We start from the raw sequence: 21302 nt of genomic DNA on the forward strand, positions 1-21302 counted from the left end.
GTGCAGAGTCTGAGTTCAATTCCATCTGTGGTTGATGTAGCCTGGAATTCCCACTGTGGTGGGTCAGGGAGGGGGCCGTGTCCCCTCCCTGACTTCCACAGCAACAACTGGAGGAGGTTATACATCAGGAAACAAGGACTGACTAGAAGTTTTAACGACCTGTTATGTGTCTAAAAGACCAATAACAGTTTATTACAAAACTTAAAAAATTAACCACTTGCATTATAGAAACTAAATAGAACATTTACTACATTACTTTATAAACAGTAAAATGCTAAGGTTACATCTCTAAAACATTCATCCAATTAACTAATCATGTTGACTTAGAGTTCTTTCAGCATTTGTTTGTTGTCTAATCTTCTTATCTATATAATAAAGATGAGTTAAATCTGTTCTTAAGTAATGTTGTAGTAAATGTTCTATTTAGTTTGTATATAATGCAAGTGGTTCATTTTCAAGTTTTGTTAAAAGATACTGTTAGTGTTTTAGAAACATAACTTTACTATTTTTCTGACTGTCATTAAAACTTCTAGTCAGACATTGTTTCCTGATGTATAACCTCCTCCAGGTGTTGCTGTGGAAGTCAGGGAGGGGACACGGCCCCCTCCCTGACCCACCACAGTGGGAATTCCAGGCTACATCAACCACAGATGGAATTGAACTCAGACTCTGCACCACTGGCGCCTTACGGTCGCAGACAATCCCACTCTGCTATGACACCTGCCACACTTTGGACTTTTCTCCGGGCGCATTTATCTTTTTCTTTCTACTACAGTAATTGGAAAAAGATGATAGTGGGATTTGAACCCATGATCTGCTAGTTTCAGAGTCGATGCTTTAACAATCACACCTGAGGCCCTGTCACACTTTAACCTCTTCTCGTAGCGGATTTATCTTTTTGATTCTATTTTCACTCTGAAAGCCAATAAAAGGACTTAACCTTTATAGGGATTCTATTTTTCTTTTTTCTATTGTTAACTTCTCTGGGATTTCAGAGTTAAACTCAGGATCTATTAAACTCTAAACCAGCATCTCTTCTCTCTGAGCTACCAGGCAGAGGAACCATCTTCCTACTTTAGATGAGAAACAGAATTATATAAAACTCTTCACCTGTTATTCAGTTTTAAATGTAGATACCTGTCACTATTTGGGCTTTATCTTTTTGTTTTCACTTTCAAAAAAACTAAAAATCAATCCTCTGGACTTTGTTTCCAGGTTTAAAGACGTTTCTCTTCCATCCAGGAAGATTTTTCATTTCAAAATGTCAGAAATAGCGTTTAGTTCCAGGTTTTATCCAGCAGCCCAACAAAGCCTGGTTTTAGTTTAGAAAACATGCAAATAGAAACGGATGAACGGGTCCCCCCCTTTGGAATGGGGGTCGTTTGGCTTCTTTGTTAGCCTGCAATGCCACATACCTGTCTATGTCTCTGAAAGGGGGGGGTTAGAGGGAATGGTTGGCCTGGCTGAATAGGCGAGGTCTTCTGTTCTCCTGTAAAGGGGTTGGAGCTGCGATGATAGCGGGAAGGAATCAACTCTATCGCTGCATTGGAGGTTTTAGAAAGCTGAAATCACCCCCCCCCCCCCCCCCCCCTCTGTTTAAGGTTGGTTTTCCTTCTTAACATAGATGTAAAATTCTAGTTTTAACTTTTACAGGTGATGAAAATGACGGTATATTTGAACCCTCTCAGTTTCTATATTAACCTTGATTCTAATCCAATAAGCATCAGCAGGATTTGAACACTGGACCCTCCACACCTCGACCTGTTCATCTCCTCCATCTTCAGATTAACTTTATTGATAAATAAAGACTTTCAGCAGGAATCAGAGTCTGGACCTTTGATCAGATTGCTGATCTTAACATTAAATTTGTTTATGTTATCAAACCAATCCTTCTGGTCAGGAATTGAACCCCAGACCCTCTGAACTCCTTCCTACCTCCTTTCCTCTCTGAACTATCCAGACAGCGACTCCAACATTTGAACCCATGACATCATCAACGTGACGACTGAACATTTCTCTTCCAAATCCTCATTTCCTCTGAGGCCTCAGCTTCAGAACCCAGAGGTCCAATCAGAGCTGGTTCTGATCCCGCTGCTCCACAGCTTCTTGTTCATCTCTACATCTTCTGATGCTGAGAAACTAGTCCATGCATTTGTTACTTCCAGGCTGGACTATTGTAATTCTTTACTATCAGGAAGTCCACAAACTGTAGTTAAAAGCCTTCAGCTGATCCAAAATGCTGCAGCCAGAGTTCTAATGAAAATGAAAAAGAGAGATCATATCTCTCCTATCCTGGCTTCTCCTCATTGGCTTCCTGTTAAATAGCTCAAAGCATGAGACGTCTCACCAACAGCAGCAGCACCCTCTAGTGGCAGCAGGCAGCAATGACTGTAGATAAACTTTCCTTTGGTTCAAAGCTTTATTTAAGAGGCAGAAATGATTAAAAAACAATCTATAAAAGATTACATATCTTCAGACAATATAGACAACTTTCATAACGACGCTACGACAGAAATTCTCAGGAAAACAATAATATATCATCAAACATTAAAAAAAAAATAAGTTGTAGAAAACTAAAACAAGCTGAAGTATGGATCATTATAGGAGCATGAAGCAAACGATAGTCGGTCATTCTAGTTCTACTCATGGAAGCTGACTTTATTACAGATATTGTCCTTCCTGGGTTTCCGTAGTTCTCCCACGTTAACCTTCTTTTTCACAGGAAGAAGCAGTTAGCATGTTTCCTCTTATTTACACAACGAATCAAACTTCTTAGATCAGATTCTGGACTCGGTTAAAACTTCGTTCAAATGCTATAATTGGTTATTTTCAGTAATAAATCGGATAATTTCTGGATTCGACGTCGTGGAACCGAAGCGGAGGATCAAACGCGTTCATGGAGGACGAATCGGGGCGGAACGTTAGCGAGCGGGAAGTGGCTGCATCTGCAGGGCGTCGTAGGTGTCTCTGGTGGCCGCACTCAGACCCTGAAAGCAAGGATCAGGTGTTAGTTTGATCCCATTGGTCAGAGGAAAATGGGCGGAGTCAGGCGGTCCTCACCTGGTAGACCTGGTCGTTCTTCCTCTGGCGCTCTCTCCGAACAGGAAGTTCTTTATAGGTCGCATCAGCCCGTGGACCCAGACCCTAAAGTTGGCAAACAGAAGCCGAACCGTTACAGAATATAAACCTGAGGTCCGTAGCAGCGTTACCGTTTGGATCGTTACCGTGTACGTGTCATCTTCCCTCACGCGGTTCTGCCTGCGCTTCTGGAAACACAAACACGATCATAAGCATGCTAACGGGTCACTGTAGAACTTTCAGAACCACCACAGAACCCGACACTTACATCTGGTCTCTCTGGATCCGGGTTCAGAGGTGCGTAGGTGTCATTGGTGGGCCGGGTAAGACCCTGGAAGCAGAGGAAACGCTCCAGTTAGGACCAGTGGATCAACAATTGAGCTATCTACTAGATCCGTCTATTTACTAGATCCATCTATCACCTGGATCCGTCTATTTACTGGATCCATCTATCACCTGGATCCGTCTATTTACTGGATCCATCCACCAACAGGATCCATCTATTTATTGGATCCATCTATTTACTGGGTTCATCTATTTACTGGATCCATCTATCACCTGGATCCGTCTATTTACTGGATCCATCCATCAACAGGATCCATCTATGCATGGGATCAATCTATTAACTGGATCAATTTATCAACTGGATCCATCTATGCATGGGATCAATCTATTTACTGGATCCATTTACGTTCTGGAACCATCTATATACTGGATCCATCCATCAACTGGATCCGTCTATTTACTGGATACATCTATTTACTGGATCCATCTACCAACTGGATCAATTTATCAACTTGATACATCTACATACTGGAACCATCTACGTACTGGAACCATCTATGTAATGGAACCATCTATGTACTGGAACCATCTATGTACTGGAACTGTATACATGCTTGAACAATATAGCTGATCTACACACAGAAAGGTGTGTAAATGCGCAGTGGTCATGGCAACCAGTGAACAATGGTAACGTTGGATTAGTGCAGCCGTCATGATGCAACCATGGAGCCTAATAAGCCAGAAGGACAGGTTGCTGCGGAGGATGGACCTCCATGCTGCTGCAGGTTGTTCTGGTCGACAGAACGACTCAGAACCGGTCGGATCCGGTTTAAGCTCTGCTTTCTAGATATCACTAGAGTCATAGATCAGACGGGGGTCTCACAGCGTAGAGGTTGTCCTCTCCTCCCTTTCCTTTGGTTCTGAAGAACTGCAACAGAACAGGATCAACAGGAAATCAATGACAGTCAGGGTGTCCTTCTCGGACCCCCACCTGGAGCCCAGAATGGGGGGTCCACAGGTAGATGACATGGAAGGTACCGACCCACCTTCTCCTTGATGAACATGCCGGTGATGATGAGGCCGTAGAGGCCCAGGAAGCCGTCCAGGATGTAGCAGAGCTGCGGGTCGGAGATGCTCAGCGCCTCTGTGGGGGTCAGAGGGAACAAACGTTCAGCTGCAGCTCAGCGGTTTCCTCAGCTGCTGCTGAGCGCCGAGGCTCATTAGCTGACAGGTGTGTGTCGCTGTGCGGTTCAGTGTGGGCGGTGTGTGTGTGTGTGTGTCACAGAAACCTCGGCAGACTTTCAAAGCCGCTCAGCTAAACCGAAACCAGAACAGGTAGAAACACAAACAGGTTCTGGATCGGTCCAAAAAAGGTTCTGTTTCTGAGCAAGACTTTATAGGGAGACCCGATCCGAGTCCAGGTCCGCTGGGTTAGACCGACGGCACCATGACAGGTTCTTAATCAAAAGTTGATGAAGACACTTCCTGCCTGATGCTCTGACCACAGGAAGTCACCAGCAGCTTATCGCGCTTCCAGGGAGCTCGCCTTCATATCTCTGGTCACACCAATAAGAAAACCACAGAAGAAGAGATGAACTCAGAGTTATCTCAGCTCTGGGTGGGGGGGCTAAGAGCAGGAAATGATAAAGACCGCAGAGGCAGTTTCACACGTATGTAACGTCCGTGTTCTGCTTCTAGACGTCCAGGTTTAATGAGCCTCAATCTGCTTTAAAAGTTTTAACGCTTCGATTTTATAACGATTAAAACTGATCAGAGTGATGCTGCATCAGCAGAAAGCTTTCTAATGGCGCCGCCTCAGAGGAGAGGAGCCTGGAAGGGTCAAACCTTTAAAACATTTATAATAAAACATCAAAGAAATGTAGCTGCAGGAATAATATCTGCTATATATGATGTCATCAATGGAAACAGTTGAACACGGGACAGAAACAGGACAGATTAAACTCCTTACAGGCTGCATAAAACAGACGGTAACATTTCCTCCAGAGGTCAGAGGTCAATAGTGACTGATGGGGGTCTTATTCATATAAAACAATAAAAGTATTTAGGAAATGTTTGATTATTTTAACGCTTTAAAGGGTAATAGGAATGCAAATTAAACAAAACTAAAGGCCTCGTTAATGTCAGTTATTACAAAAAGTACTTTCATTTAATTGCGAAAACAGTGAAGAAATGCATCAAAGAGCTTGAATCTTACTGCACACCCAAAAAAGATGTTATATAATGTGATAAAAACATGATAAAATCTGGGGCCCAGCTGTCGTTGGTGCAGCGAGTCTTTCTGCGGCGGCTTCAAATTAGCGCCGCAGAAAGACTCAGAACTTCCTCACTTATGTAGCCTGATAGAAGGAGGGTGGAAAGTTTCTGTTATATTTAGTTTAGTGTTAAAAATCTAAAATCTTCCTTCTTGTATGCGATGTCTGTAAGACTATATATATTGTTTTATAAAATGCAATTTTCAGTTTAAGTGTAAATGTTTGCTAAACGCCATAAATAACCTGGAAAAGCTTCTGTTAATAAAACTAATCTTTAAAAAGAGAAGCTGCAGCTCTGAGGTTTAATCAGTTGATTTCTAATCAGATAATTAAATTTATGAAGAAAACGCTTCATTACTGAACAGGAAACATAACAGCTCATATTTCTACCACTGCTTTTAGATTCATAGATTTTTCTAAATATACGCTGAGTTTTAGCATCAAACACGTTTTCTAAACCAAAACGGAAAAAAATGAACAATTGCATTTAAAGTCGTTTCATCCGTTTTAACCGCTTCAAATTCCATCAGTCCCAGAAAGTAAAAATCAGACAATGTTTTATTCTATATGAAGGTTTTTAGGTTTTCTGTTTGCTGATGAAATAAAATAACTTTAAGAAAGAAAAACTTCTGATGCTTTGATCTGATTAACGGCCGTTTATCCGACGGATGCAGCAGAATTTAAAAACAGCGACGCTTCAGAGACGGAAACTCATTTAACATTAAATTTAGCGTGTTTGATCAGTGAGGTCTAGAAGCACTAGATCTATATCCATCCATTCAGCACAGATCCTGCTACATGGCTCTACATTTTATTTTATTTGACCAATTAGATCAGCCTTTAAATTATATATTACCTACAGGAGATTATGATGAAAAACATAAAGAAAAGTAAAAGTTAATAAAAGTAAACAATTCTATTTAGGTTTATAAGCTAAAAACTGTTTTTTGGACCAAATAAAATCAGTGTTTTTAATCAATTTCTTCTAGAAGCACTTTAGTTATTTTTCTTAACATATTCGGGGAATTTGTCGTTTCTTATTAATATATTGACATAAATTTTTACCATCAAAATATCCATATTTTTTTAATGTTCCAAAGATAATAAAGTCTTATCCTGGATTCCAATAAGACGATTAATTATTATAATTTGGATTTTACTGAAAGGGTTAAACGCAGCTTTAGTCCAAATATTCAAAGAAAAGTATAAATAAAAAAGGCAAATGATTTAGAAGCACATTTTAGTCAAAATCTGAATAAAAATAAGTCACTTTACAAAAATAATTGTACTTATTTTATCATTAAAATTAACCTATTTTGTTTCCAGACTTTTTAATTTTTCTCATAAATTTGATCAGAATATTTATTGATCTTAAAGCCTGAAAAACTGCTGTTAAATATTTTCAGTTCAGCTTCAGGATGAAAATGTTTGATTAGATAAATTAGATTGTTAAATGAGATTTATTATTAAAGCGGTTAGAGGCTGATCGCTGCGCAGCTGGAACCCGTTTACTGACAGCGCTGCGATGTTTTTCAAGTTTGGAGGCTGATTTTGTTTTATTACGAAGCCGAAGGCTGAAAAAATAAAAATACGGCTCAGAAAAGACGCTGCGGCTTATTTTAGCTTGAAAAGCAGCAGGTTTTTAAATAGATTTTAGGTTTATAAATGTTGCATTTTGTTATATGCACTGATTCTGTAAAAAAAAAAAAGGAAAATATTTGCTTCAGAAATGTTTTAAAAAGCTTTAGTGTGATTATGTGGGTCGATTTGGAGACACCAAAGGTTCAAACCCCCACAGCTCTGGAGCTGTTGGAGCTACAGGTCTGACATTTTCTGCATTTCTGGTTAAAATGATGTAGATTAAATTAAATACAACCAGACCTGCTTTTTCTCAAGCACGTCTTTATCACTGCAGTTCAGGTCAGCTACATTCCTGAGGACCCCATTTTCAAATCTTCAGCTCTCCTGCATGATTCAAGTTCACTCGAGCTCCTGTAAGTTTGCTATTTTCTCTTTAATTTGTTCATATTTTGCAACACTGCTAATGTCACAACCATAACATGTCAACAAATATTAGATTAAATTATGACATAAATGTTTACTTTTTAAGAAGAGGTCTAAAGTAGCTAGAAACAGAGGGGGAAACAAGATGGCTGATGTGAACAACTCACGCATAATCATGTGAAAGAGTCGTTTTCTGTCTGACGGTGATGAAAAAACCTACAAATGCTCCTCAATGGAGGCTGGAATATAATTGTTCATCTGTAATGATTCATTAACCTCTTTTATATTTTTATTTATGTTTATGTATTTAGGGGGATGAGGTGAGCCTTCCCTCTCTCACTTCACTATCATGCCATGTTCATGTAGCTTAGATCATATGGGATGGACATAGTGCGCCTACTACCGACCTACATGTCACATAGTTTATAATATCCCCAGTAAGCTGTGCATCTCCTATGACTAAAGCCTAATAAAAACAGCATACCAACATTTAACCAAAACATTTACTGTAATTACCCCCAATTTCATAGTCATTACACTCAACTTTGGTGAAGGAGGGGAAGATAAAAAAAAATCGGTGACCCAGTTCAATCAATGACTTAAATGAAAGGGAAGAGAAGTCAGAGGAAGGCTTGGAAACGTAGACATCAAACGAATGTCAGAGAAAAGCTCAGATCACCCAGAAACTGCTTCAGACAGTCCAGTGGATCAGGCCATGCAGGAGGCAGCTGGGAGTAGAGGACAGTTTAACGTGATGTCACTGATGCAGTGAACATTATTCCTACTGCTAATGACTTTATCTTTTACTATGATGATTTTATATTTGATGATATGGGGATGGGGTACTTCTAATAATGATATTGCTTAAATGTACCTTATATTCCTTGAAGAATGTTTGTCAAAGTGCTCCTGATTGTTATTTTTTCAATAGTTTTAAAAAGTTACATAAAGATCATAAGTAAGAAACCATTAACTTGAGTTATATAGTTTTAGTTGTATGTTTTAATGAGGCCATTGTCACCACCGTCAGTTCCAAAGTCACCACCGTCAGTTCCACAGTCACCGCCGTCAGTTCCACAGTCACCACCGTCAGTTCCAAAGTCACCGCCGTCAGTTCCACAGTCACCACCGTCAGTTCCAAAGTCACCACCGTCAGTTCCACAGTCACCACCGTCAGTTCCAAAGTCACCGCCGTCAGTTCCAAAGTCACCGCCGTCAGTTCCAAAGTCACCACCGTCAGTTCCACAGTCACCACCGTCAGTTCCAAAGTCACCGCCGTCAGTTCCAAAGTCACCGCCGTCAGTTCCACAGTCACCGCCGTCAGTTCCAAAGTCACCGCCGTCAGTTCCAAAGTCACCGCCGTCAGTTCCAAAGTCACCGCCGTCAGTTCCACAGTCACCGCCGTCAGTTCCACAGTCACCGCCGTCAGTTCCAAAGTCACCGCCGTCAGTTCCACAGTCACCGCCGTCAGTTCCAAAGTCACCGCCGTCAGTTCCAAAGTCACCGCCGTCAGTTCCACAGTCACCGCCGTCAGTTCCACAGTCACCGCCGTCAGTTCCAAAGTCACCGCCGTCAGTTCCAAAGTCACCGCCGTCAGTTCCAAAGTCACCGCCGTCAGTTCCAAAGTCACCGCCGTCAGTTCCAAAGTCACCGCCGTCAGTTCCACAGTCACCGCCGTCAGTTCCAAAGTCACCGCCGTCAGTTCCAAAGTCACCGCCGTCAGTTCCACAGTCACCGCCGTCAGTTCCAAAGTCACCGCCGTCAGTTCCACAGTCACCGCCGTCAGTTCCACAGTCACCGCCGTCAGTTCCACAGTCACCGCCGTCAGTTCCAAAGTCACCACCGTCAGTTCTAAAGTCACCACCGTCAGTTCCACAGTCACCACCGTCAGTTCTAAAGTCACCACCGTCAGTTCCAAAGTCACCACCGTCAGTTCCACAGTCACCACCGTCAGTTCCACAGTCACCACCGTCAGTTCCACAGTCACCACCGTCAGTTCCACAGTCACCACCGTCAGTTCCACAGTCACCACCGTCAGTTCCAAAGTCACCGCCGTCAGTTCCACAGTCACCGCCGTCAGTTCCACAGTCACCGCCGTCAGTTCCAAAGTCACCACCGTCAGTTCCACAGTCACCACCGTCAGTTCCAAAGTCACCACCGTCAGTTCTAAAGTCACCACCGTCAGTTCCACAGTCACCACCGTCAGTTCCAAAGTCACCACCGTCAGTTCCACAGTCACCACCGTCAGTTCCACAGTCACCACCGTCAGTTCCAAAGTCACCACCGTCAGTTCTAAAGTCACCACCGTCAGTTCCACAGTCACCACCGTCAGTTCCACAGTCACCACCGTCAGTTCCACAGTCACCACCGTCAGTTCCACAGTCACCACCGTCAGTTCCACAGTCACCACCGTCAGTTCCACAGTCACCACCGTCAGTTCCACAGTCACCACCGTCAGTTCCAAAGTCACCACCGTCAGTTCCACAGTCACCACCGTCAGTTCCACAGTCACCACCGTCAGTTCCACAGTCACCACCGTCAGTTCCACAGTCACCACCGTCAGTTCCACAGTCACCACCGTCAGTTCCAAAGTCACCACCGTCAGTTCTAAAGTCACCACCGTCAGTTCCACAGTCACCACCGTCAGTTCCACAGTCACCACCGTCAGTTCCACAGTCACCACCGTCAGTTCCAAAGTCACCACCGTCAGTTCCACAGTCACCACCGTCAGTTCCACAGTCACCACCGTCAGTTCCACAGTCACCACCGTCAGTTCCACAGTCACCACCGTCAGTTCCACAGTCACCACCGTCAGTTCCACAGTCACCACCGTCAGTTCCAAAGTCACCACCGTCAGTTCCACAGTCACCACCGTCAGTTCCACAGTCACCACCGTCAGTTCCACAGTCACCGCCGTCAGTTCCACAGTCACCACCGTCAGTTCCACAGTCACCACCGTCAGTTCCACAGTCACCACCGTCAGTTCCACAGTCACCACCGTCAGTTCCAAAGTCACCACCGTCAGTTCCACAGTCACCACCGTCAGTTCCACAGTCACCGCCGTCAGTTCCACAGTCACCGCCGTCAGTTCCACAGTCACCACCGTCAGTTCCACAGTCACCACCGTCAGTTCCACAGTCACCACCGTCAGTTCCACAGTCACCACCGTCAGTTCCACAGTCACCACCGTCAGTTCCACAGTCACCACCGTCAGTTCCACAGTCACCACCGTCAGTTCCAAAGTCACCACCGTCAGTTCCACAGTCACCACCGTCAGTTCCAAAGTCACCACCGTCAGTTCCAAAGTCACCACCGTCAGTTCCACAGTCACCACCGTCAGTTCCACAGTCACCACCGTCAGTTCCACAGTCACCACCGTCAGTTCCACAGTCACCACCGTCAGTTCCACAGTCACCACCGTCAGTTCCACAGTCACCACCGTCAGTTCCAAAGTCACCACCGTCAGTTCCACAGTCACCACCGTCAGTTCCAAAGTCACCACCGTCAGTTCTAAAGTCACCACCGTCAGTTCCACAGTCACCACCGTCAGTTCCAAAGTCACCACCGTCAGTTCCACAGTCACCACCGTCAGTTCCACAGTCACCACCGTCAGTTCCAAAGTCACCACCGTCAGTTCTAAAGTCACCACCGTCAGTTCCACAGTCACCACCGTCAGTTCCACAGTCACCACCGTCAGTTCCACAGTCACCACCGTCAGTTCCACAGTCACCACCGTCAGTTCCACAGTCACCACCGTCAGTTCCACAGTCACCACCGTCAGTTCCACAGTCACCACCGTCAGTTCCAAAGTCACCGCCGTCAGTTCCAAAGTCACCACCGTCAGTTCCACAGTCACCACCGTCAGTTCCACAGTCACCACCGTCAGTTCCAAAGTCACCACCGTCAGTTCCACAGTCACCACCGTCAGTTCCACAGTCACCACCGTCAGTTCTAAAGTCACCACCGTCAGTTCCACAGTCACCACCGTCAGTTCCACAGTCACCACCGTCAGTTCCACAGTCACCACCGTCAGTTCCAAAGTCACCACCGTCAGTTCCACAGTCACCACCGTCAGTTCCAAAGTCACCACCGTCAGTTCCACAGTCACCACCGTCAGTTCCAAAGTCACCGCCGTCAGTTCTAAAGTCACCACCGTCAGTTCCACAGTCACCACCGTCAGTTCCACAGTCACCACCGTCAGTTCCACAGTCACCACCGTCAGTTCCAAAGTCACCACCGTCAGTTCCACAGTCACCACCGTCAGTTCCAAAGTCACCACCGTCAGTTCCAAAGTCACCACCGTCAGTTCCACAGTCACCACCGTCAGTTCCAAAGTCACCACCGTCAGTTCCAAAGTCACCACCGTCAGTTCCACAGTCACCACCGTCAGTTCCACAGTCACCACCGTCAGTTCCACAGTCACCACCGTCAGTTCCCTAACCCTAACCCAGACAGGTTTTTATTTGTTTTAAATGAATATGCTTACCACATGTTCCTTCAGTGATGTTCTGTCATTAAAGTAATAATCTCTTTTAATACAAAAATATGTTTGTTGAATAAAAAAAAAACCTTTTTCTATTTAGGCTTAAAGTAAACATTGCATGATGTTTGATCTTTTAAAGGACTACTTGTGAAATAGTATAGAAAATTAATAAAAGTAAATATTTAACATTTAACAGCATATATGTGTACTAACAATGCCAGATAATGATTTAAAAACTCTAAATAAATATTAGAGCAAACAAATAAAAAATAATTTGCTTTTTATTGTGTCTGACGGTGTTCACAAAAAAAAGTAAAAACTGGAAAAAAGTTAGGAGGCCTTATCGGTGCATCGCTTTACAGCACAGACCTTCAGATTTTCTCATTTGACTAACTTTTTATTATCAAAATTAAAACCACTTTTATCCAAATTCCCAAGAATCAATTATATATTTTCAGAAACTAGAATGTTTTATTTCACATGTAATTTGGGATTATAGTTCCTCAGTTAATCTCTTTTCCATCTGGGTGAGCAGAACAGGCCAGGATTATTTTAAATTGAGGTTTAAAACAGAAAGTTTGATTCAAATGAAGCGAAAACGGTTTGAAGATGAAGCAGTTTCAGGTTTTCCTGCTGTTTGTGCTGAAACGATCAGATTCTACGATGATGATGATGTTTTATTATCGCAGTCGATCGATGTTCCCCACGACGCCTGTGAGACCAAGTTTCCACTGAAACGTCTTCAGGCTGATGCAGATGATCTGAGTCACCGGCAGCAGATGTAAACACGCCGTGGAAACGACCAAAACATTTCTCATCATATTTCTTCTTGACTCACTGGTTTCCAGTCAGAGAGTTTTCCGTCCCAGCAGGGATTCCCAGTCAGGCTCTGGTTGAACACCTGCTGAGGAAGTTCAGAAACCTTCTGCTTCCTGAGCGAAACGAGCGCCGCCGGCTCTAATCGCGCCTCTTGCTCAACATCAGGGGGGGTGAGATGATTTTATCTGCTGCTGTATCAGATGGCCACCTCCCAGCATGCATCTGAAGCCCCTCGCCTCCACGCTGTGAGCTTAGATGCGCCTGAAGATGAGGGAGGCGTGTCTGCATGGAGCGCTGAGCGGCACGCCGCCGTAAACAGACATCAGCTCTATTAAAGGTCTGCAGCAGGAAGCGAGGGAGGAAACATCCTGCTGTCCACTACATGGCTCTACGTCTGATTTTGGCATTTGACCAATTAAACTGCAAAACTATCTAAAAATAATTAAAAATGTCCTAAATTAAGTGTATTTCGCCGTAATTTGAGCAGCTAAATAAGATGATCTGCTGATAGAATGAAGATTTTACTCTTAAAATAAGTGTAAAATAAGATTGCAGTTGTTTTTTCTTATTTCTAATGTAAATTGTCTTATTCTGCTGGAAAAATGTCTAACTTACCTACTTAATTAAAAAAAAATGCACTTATTTTAAGAAAAATTGTACTTTTTTGATATCTCAAATGCATCTGGAGATCTGGGAGGCTTCTTGCTGTCTGCTGACATTCAAATAATGGAGGTCTATGGCGCCCGAGGCAGAAAGGTCCATAAAAGTCCACAAAAAACGTGTCAATATTCCTCCATACTGCTCGTCCAATGTATTCCAAGTGTCCTGAGTGGGTAGCGTCCAGAATTTACTCGAAACGAAGTCATTTAGAATGTTTTTAGAGCATAAACAGTAGTGTATAGGACTTCCTGAAAGCGCGGCAGATCAAACCAGATGAAAGTGCGCATTCAGCGTCTGCTCTGCCGATAATGCAAGCGTAGAAGAAGAAATGTGCTGTTTACCTGTGCAAAGAAAGAAACAACGAAAGAAAAATGTCTGAGGACTTCAGTGTTGAGGAAGAGCATGAGTTCTTTGCCGAGCTGAATGCGCACTTTCATCTGGTTTGGTCTGCCGCGGTTTCCGTAGCGTCGTGAACTCGCTTTTAGGAAATCCTATACACTACTGTTTACGCTCTAAAAACATTCTAAATGACTTCGTTTCCAGTAAATTCTGGATGCTACCCACTCAGGACACTTGGAATACATTGGACGAGCAGTATGGAGGAATATTGACACGTTTTTTGTGGACTTTTATGGACCTTTCTGCCTCGGGCGCCATAGACCTCCATTATTTGAATGTCAGCAGACAGCAAGAAGCCTCCCAGATCTCCAGATGCATTTGAGATATCAAAAAAGTACTCCAGAGTGTTGTTCAGCATGGGGGGGAGTAGAAAATGAAGGCTAATCATGTTTTGGGTGTACTATTCCTTTAAGGTTGGACTAAATAAAATGTGTTTCTTTCACTCTGAGTGTTTTTCATGAATTTCTTCTAAAAGCACTTTGGTTATTTTTTAAATATATTCAGGGAAGTTCTGGTTATTACAGTGATATTTATTTTTTCCATCGAAATATGCAGATTTTTTTAAATGTTCCAAAGGTAATAAGATCTGATCCTGGATTCCAAAAACACTATTGGCTGAAATTTGGATTTTTTTTTTAAGTATTTCAGTGAGCGCCTTATAAAGGGTTAAAAATCCTCCTAAATAGAAATGATGTAAAAGGATCCGGTGGGAAGAAATAAATCCTAAAAGCGCCGGACCGAGTCGTCCTTGTTTTTCACACGGTTCTGCAGAACCGATGAAGAGAAACTAAAACTGGAGCAGAAACTGAAAGGTTCTGTGTTGGAGGTTAAAAAGCAGCAGATTCTGCCTGAAGGTTTCTCTGGGCCCACTTCCTGTGCAGCTCTGCGGTCGGCGTACAGTCAGACTTTCAGCTCAGAGTCACATTAACAAACCTCCTTAAACACCTGGATCTGCAGGAATCATCATCTTCCCAGGTCATGAAGATGGCCGACGGGAAACAGAGCGATATTAATGCTGGAGCTCATCAGCAGCTTTTAAAGCACTAAATGCGGGCGTTCCTCAGGGCGCCGTGCTCGGGTCTCTGATTTTATTTGAAGGAACGTTTTCATCTCTGACTGGAAACCAGAGGAAACTTTCCTTCCTTATTAAAATCCAACATCAATCCGTTTTCTCAGGTTTAATTAGGACTTAATCTTCAGGGTCATGTTTGCTCATCTCCACAGCTGTGTAGAAAAGTCCAAACAGATACGCCTCACAGCACTGCGAAAAATGTTAATCTCAATCAGTGCCTTTAATCTTGAATTAAGGGGGAAAGTGAGACACTTTGCCAATGGAACTAGAGAATTTACATTTAAAATAAGTAAAAACAATCTTATTACAAGTGCATATTAAGTAATTATCTTATTTTTAGAGTAAAAATACTGATTCTATTGGCAGATCATCCTATTTACCTGCTCTAATACACTGAATTTAAGACATTTTGATTCAGTTTTAGGTCGTTTTTGCAGTGACCCTTCCTGTTAGATTGGTTTTCTCTAGAGAGCCGTCCGGGTTCTGGCAGAACTCAGAACCAAAGCCGGGTTTGGGTCTGAGTTCTGTTCTCCACAGTCCAGGAAGCTCAGCTGGGATGATGAGCCTGAAGAGTGACGGGTTTAGAACGTAGACATATAGATGACAGACTGACAGAATTAACCGGACTGGTCCAGAACCGCAGCGTGGAACCGGACCTCTACAGACGGTGGCGTGACGCCTACTCTGCCTCAGCTTCCTAACTCCACCCTCTCCTGCCAGGTAAGTATATCTATAACCAACTATCTAAGCTGCTCATAGGGGTCTAACTGACTGCTGCCTTACAGCAGAACCGCCTCAGAACCTCGCTAGGTGGCGCTGCTGCCATTGCCCTCTAACAGGTGATTCTGTCTAATAAATCCCAGAACGCACAGAATCCGATTTTTAAGTCCGATCGACAGAAAACGGTGCCTCAGAAGTCGTGGCGTTTAGCGCACTGAAAGTCAGTGGGGATTATTTCCTGTAGGGGGCAGCATCGCTCTGACTGAGATAGAGCCCAGGTCTATTTCAGTCGGACTACGCAGCAATTCACCAGCAATACCATGGTCTGGGTCTAAAACTAAGACGGAGTATTAGGGTCAGGCTAGAGATTCGTTTTTCTTTTATTTTGAGAATAAAGTCGTAACATTAAGAGAATAAAGTCGTAAAATTACGAGAATAAAGACGTAAAATTACGAGAATAAAGACGTAACATTAAGAGAATAAAGTCGTAAAATTACGAGAATAAAGACGTAACATTAAGAGAATAAAGTCGTAAAATTACGAGAATAAAGACGTAACATTAAGAGAATAAAGTCGTAAAATTACGAGAATAAAGACGTAACATTAAGAGAATAAAGTCGTAAAATTACGAGAATAAAGACGTAACATTAAGAGAATAAAGTCGTAAAATTACGAGAATAAAGTCACAATATTAAGAGTATAAAGTCATTTAATTTTGAGAAACAAGTTGTATTTTATGCCAACTGTCTTCATGTCAAAGTGGACTCTGGTTGCTGATTGGTGGAGCTGGTCTGACGTCATCTGCTTTCTTTCTGAAACCGGTTTTTGTATGATGACTTTTTCTTGTAATGTTACGACTTTATTCTCGTAACAGAAGAAAAAAATATCTATCTAATACTCTGTCGTATAAAACTCATCCATTTTGGGTAAAATCCAAAATAAAATCAGTTAATCTGACGGAGAAAGAGTCGGTCTGGAGTCGCTCATCGCGTTTATAGTGAGCAGGACAGACTGGAGCACAAACATTAAAATAAAAAACTTTCCCCATGATGGGAGATCAGGACAGAAACAGATAAAGTAGAGATCCTCCAGAATGAGGAGGAGACAGAGCAGCTCAGCGCAGCGGATCTATCTCTCCTCTTTATGGAAAAAGATAGAAAAACTTTCCAGATCTCTCTGAGAATCACCTCTCTGTCGCCATAGAAACCGTCCCACAGAGTTTATTGCTGCGATTTTCTTATCTTTAGACGTAGATCTCATTATGTTTTTAATAGACGAACATTCTCTATCTGTTCTAGTTCTAGAAGCTGCACAGACCCGTTATGTAGAGCTTTGCTTTATAGAATGAGAATGTGGGAAATAGATGTAATGCGTCTCTAGCAGAGAGTGAAAAGCATAGATCTGCTCCTCCTGCCTAGTCAGAGCTTGTCTATTCGCAGTCAGTGGAAACGTTTAAAATCAATCCTCTGGACTTTATGTCCACGTCTGAAGACGTTTCTCTTCCATCCAGGAAGCTTCTTCTATTCAAAATGTCAGAAATAGTTCCAGGTTTAATCCAGCAGCCCAGCAAAGCCTGGTTTTATTAGAATGTCCTCGTCCCACTGAGTGCGTATAGAGAGGCTCTGACTAGGCAGGAGGAGCAGATCTCTAGTTTTCACTTCCGACTCTGTGCTTCACACTCTTTAAAACTATTTCCCACATTATTTATTTTTATTTTCTGGAACTGACCTGGATTACTGCGAATCTTCACCAGCACATGTAAAATGGGGGAAAAATGGGACCAGAGATGAAAAAGTCTGCTGGTTTATTCAGGGATTCAGAGACGGGTGGGGGAGGGGCGTCATTTGATGGTAGATTTCTGTGAAGCCAGTTCCAGCTCCATACTGGGACTGCTGGTTGAACCACAGAGCAGCAGAGAAGGTAGCAGGAAGCTAAAGCTAGCCTGGTAGGGTTCTGTTCTGAGAACCATCCAGAACCAACAGCCGGGTCCAAACTATCAGGCCTGGGTGATAAAAAAATGACAGTTCTCAAATGTCCCGTTTCAGACCTTCAATAATTCTGGACCGGCTGGACGTCCCCCTGGGAAAGATCCTCTAAAACCTCCTCCCAGCAGACCTTCAGTTGCTCACTGATGACCCGCGAACACGTCAGAACCCGCCACAGGCAGTCTGGGTAAGGTTCTAGATGTTCTCAGAACCCTTTAGACCAGGAACCGGGTAACGGGTCAGAACCGGGTGTTAAAGTCCAGATCTGATGTTTGTGGATCAGAGTTTAGCTGCTGAGGAGAACTTTCTCTGAAACTTTATTCCTCAGGATGAAAGGAATGAAACTAGACTGGTTTAATCTACCAGTTTTAGTCCGTGAGGCAGACACCCTGTCTACTTTTAAGGCTAGACTTAAAACTTTCCTTTTTGATAAAGCTTCTAGTTAGAGTGGCTCAGGTTATCCTGATCTATCTCTATAGTTCTGCTGCTATAGGCTTAGACTGCTGGAGGACATAGGGACCCCTTTTTCCTTTTTCTATGTCTGCTTCTGTCTCCTTGAACCCCAGTGGGCCTCAGCAGATGGCCGCTCACACTGAGCCTGGTTCTGCTGGAGGTTTCTTCCTGTTCAAAGGGAGTTTTTCCTCTCCACTGTCGCTACAAGCATGCTTAGTGTGAGGGATTGCTGAAGAGTCAATGAGTCGATGCAATCAGCTGGTTTTCCTTAGATAGAAAACTTTGAATCTATCTGACTGGATGATCTGGTTGATGTGGATCTATAAAGTGACGTGAGGTGACTTGTTGCCGTAGAGATAAATTGAGGTGAAAGCGATGAAGCGTCAGCGTCAGCCATGGCTGCTTAGAAGCCTCTGATCTCCTCCTGCTCCTCCTCCTCTCTGATCTCCTGCTGTGGTTTCAGTTGGCAGTTAACCCTCCACAGCTGACGCCTGGATCCAGGGCGCCGCCTCAGCAGACATGTTGAGAGGTTGGGTTCTCTCCAACATGGCTGCCGTGCCGCCCGGCCTCCTTCTGCTCTGTGGTCACTTTATCGGACCGCAGAGCAGATGATCTGATTGGTTCACAGCTGCTTCCTGTGTGGCTTTAGCGCCACCAGAGAGGTTCTATCTGCTCTGGATCTAGGCTGACTGGACAGAGGAGGTGCTGCAGACTGAGGGGTCCATCAGTTCTGACCCGGGAAGCTCCTCCTGGACCCGGCAGAACTCTCTCTGTTCTAAGGACCATTTAGATGATGAGGTCGGGTTCTGGTCCGATAAGCCGGCGCTGATCCAATCAGCCTTCCTGTTCAGCAGGAAGCGTCGTATCCAAGCAGAACTTCTAGTTCTGGTTCAGGACCCGGAACCGTTCAGAGACGCTGCTGCTCAGAACCTCAGGACGGTTCCGGCAGCTTCAGGGTCCGGTTCTGTTCAGGGTTCTGCTGCCTGGTTTCAGTTTACTTTGACTAAACCAAACAGAACCTACACAGAACCCAGGCCCGTTCACATCCTTGGTTCTGGTTGTCTCTAGTAGTTCTGGTTCTGCGGCCTCATTTTAACAGGTCCGGCCCAAATTCAGGCGAACCAACCTGATGCGGTCCAGTGAAGCGTTTATTAAACCGCGTTCGGGTCGGGCGGTAATGGAAGCGGGCTCAGAAGGTTCCTTTAGGTCCGCTGGATTTCAGCGCCGTCAGTCTGACCTGAAGATCTAGCGGTTCTGTAGAACCCGTTTCACAGCTGGGTCCGGGTCGGACGGAACCGTCAGAAACAGAACCTTTTCCTGCTCTTCATGTTCAGCTTAGAAACGGTTAAAAAAAGCCCAGATGGTTCTGGTTCCTTTGGTTCTGGTTCCCTTGGTTCTGGTTCTGGTCGGCTAATATTTTCACATTAGATTTTATTTAAATAATTTTATTAAAACTCGTAAAAATGTATATTTAACATTAATTCTAAAGTGAAAGAAAATAAATGATTTTGAGAAACTTTAAAAAAAATTTTTAAACTTTACAAATGATTTTTAGACTCAAATTTCATTTTAATATTTTTATTTTAAGTTGAAATAAGTTTAAATTTTTATTGAAACTAAAAATGTTTTTAATCCATCAGGCTGAGTTTATATTTATTTTTTCTGCTATTTTGGGACAAATTTCTTCTTCAAATATTGTTTTAAGTTTAAATTGGCAAATTATTAACTAATTAATCCATAAAGTCTGATTAGCTAATTAGCTGCGTCTTTCTTTAATAAACTAAAACGTTAAAATCAGACGCCTGTCGATGCTAACTCTGTTAGCTAGCTCACTGCTAATCAATTTACCGCTGCTGTTAAAGCAGATCTTATAAATAGATATTAAATGTTACATTTCAGAAAAATAAAGGTTTATTTTTTAGTTTTTTATCCAGAATATTTGGTAAAGTTGGATCAAACATGGCCGCCTGAAGCTACGCTAACGTTTAGCTTCCTTTCTTTGAGAAAAAAGGCTCTTTAATTGATTATTAAAAAGTGACATTAATGTTTTAAATGAAGCGTTATTAACGGCGTAAACATCGAGTCGCATCATTTTAATTTATTAATTTCTTTATTTTTCAACAGTTTGTTTTTTTATCTGATCAAATCATGTTTTTTAGTGACGCTAAATCGACTTTATTTTGGTTTAAAAAAGCAGGTATGTGATTAATTAAAAGTTTGTTTTTTTATATAAAACAAAAAAAAAGTTTAAAGGTTGAAAGTTTGGATAAAAAAATATTTTTTTTTTTCTTTGAACAAAAATGAGTAAATGAATAATAATTGTGTTTTAATGACTTTTAGTTGTATTTTTGCTCCAAACATTAAAATGTTTTTTCTTCAGAGCTAATGGTGCCTGCTAGCCGCTACGCTAACAGTCGGAGGTCAGTCTACAGACTGAAGGTCGGTTCTGTTCACCTAAAGGTCCAGAAACGCCACTTTTTACTCGGTTCTGGTGGAGAAACTAAAGATGGCCGCCAGGCGCTGCGTTCATCTCAACTTTGATGTTTTTGGTGAAACTTTTCTTTTTTTCTGCTTTCAGAAAATAACAGAAAAAGTTTCTTTAAAAAAAAATTTGATCCGAAGGTAAAAAAAAAATATGAAATCATAAACATTTCTGAATCAACATTTCGTTTTTTAACGTTTTTAGAAAATCGTTCAACGTGTTTTTCAGAGCCAGAAACAGTAAAAGATGAAATCAGATTTCTGTGTTTGCGTTCCTGACCCGGTACCGGTCCGGTCCATCCTCAGTGCCCCGGTTCTGTTCCACCCTGAATCTGAAGGTTTCTGCTGTTTTATCGTCACACAGAGGAAGACCCGCCTGAACGTGGTCTGAACCGGACTCCTGACGGTACCGGCTCGGTTCTGAGAAGCTTCTGAAGGTGAGACCTACCTGCGGAGGGCAGCGCCGAGGCCAGAACCAGCAGGCCTGGTACCAGGGTCCGGTCCATCTCAGAGCAGTCGCTACGGTTGTTGTTGAAGCTCCGGGTTCTGCAGCGGCGGCGGCGAAGTGAAGCGAGCTCGTCTGCAGCGCC

The 21302-nt window shown here is 43.1% G+C and overlaps 1 protein-coding gene across 1 annotated transcript; it reads right to left on the reverse strand.

The window, feature by feature from the left end:
* Positions 1–2921: 2921 nt before the first annotated feature.
* LOC119791599 (T-cell surface glycoprotein CD3 zeta chain-like) lies at positions 2922–21293 on the reverse strand. Its single transcript, XM_038297793.1, has 7 exons — positions 21161–21293; positions 4410–4507; positions 4247–4291; positions 3347–3409; positions 3225–3266; positions 3061–3144; positions 2922–2987 (listed from the first exon to the last, which is right to left on the reverse strand). The coding sequence occupies exons 1-7, from the start codon at positions 21216–21218 to the stop codon at positions 2922–2924; spliced, it is 456 nt and encodes a 151-aa protein (XP_038153721.1). The 5' UTR covers positions 21219–21293.
* Positions 21294–21302: the final 9 nt, after the last annotated feature.

This window comes from Cyprinodon tularosa, unplaced genomic scaffold (genome assembly GCF_016077235.1).
Source record: "Cyprinodon tularosa strain WSP-4 unplaced genomic scaffold, ASM1607723v1 ctg1103, whole genome shotgun sequence".
NCBI lineage: Eukaryota > Metazoa > Chordata > Actinopteri > Cyprinodontiformes > Cyprinodontidae > Cyprinodon > Cyprinodon tularosa.

Coding starts and splice junctions, on each gene's coding strand:
- LOC119791599 (XM_038297793.1), bottom strand. CDS start 21,218: ATGGACCGGACCCTGGTACCAGGCCTGCTGGTTCTGGCCTCGGCGCTG. Junction 3,410..4,246: donor GAGAGGACAACCTCTACGCT/GTGAGACCCCCG, acceptor CTCTGCTTCCAG/GGTCTTACCCGGCCCACCAA. Junction 3,267..3,346: donor CGGATCCAGAGAGACCAGAT/GTAAGTGTCGGG, acceptor TTGTGTTTCCAG/AAGCGCAGGCAGAACCGCGT.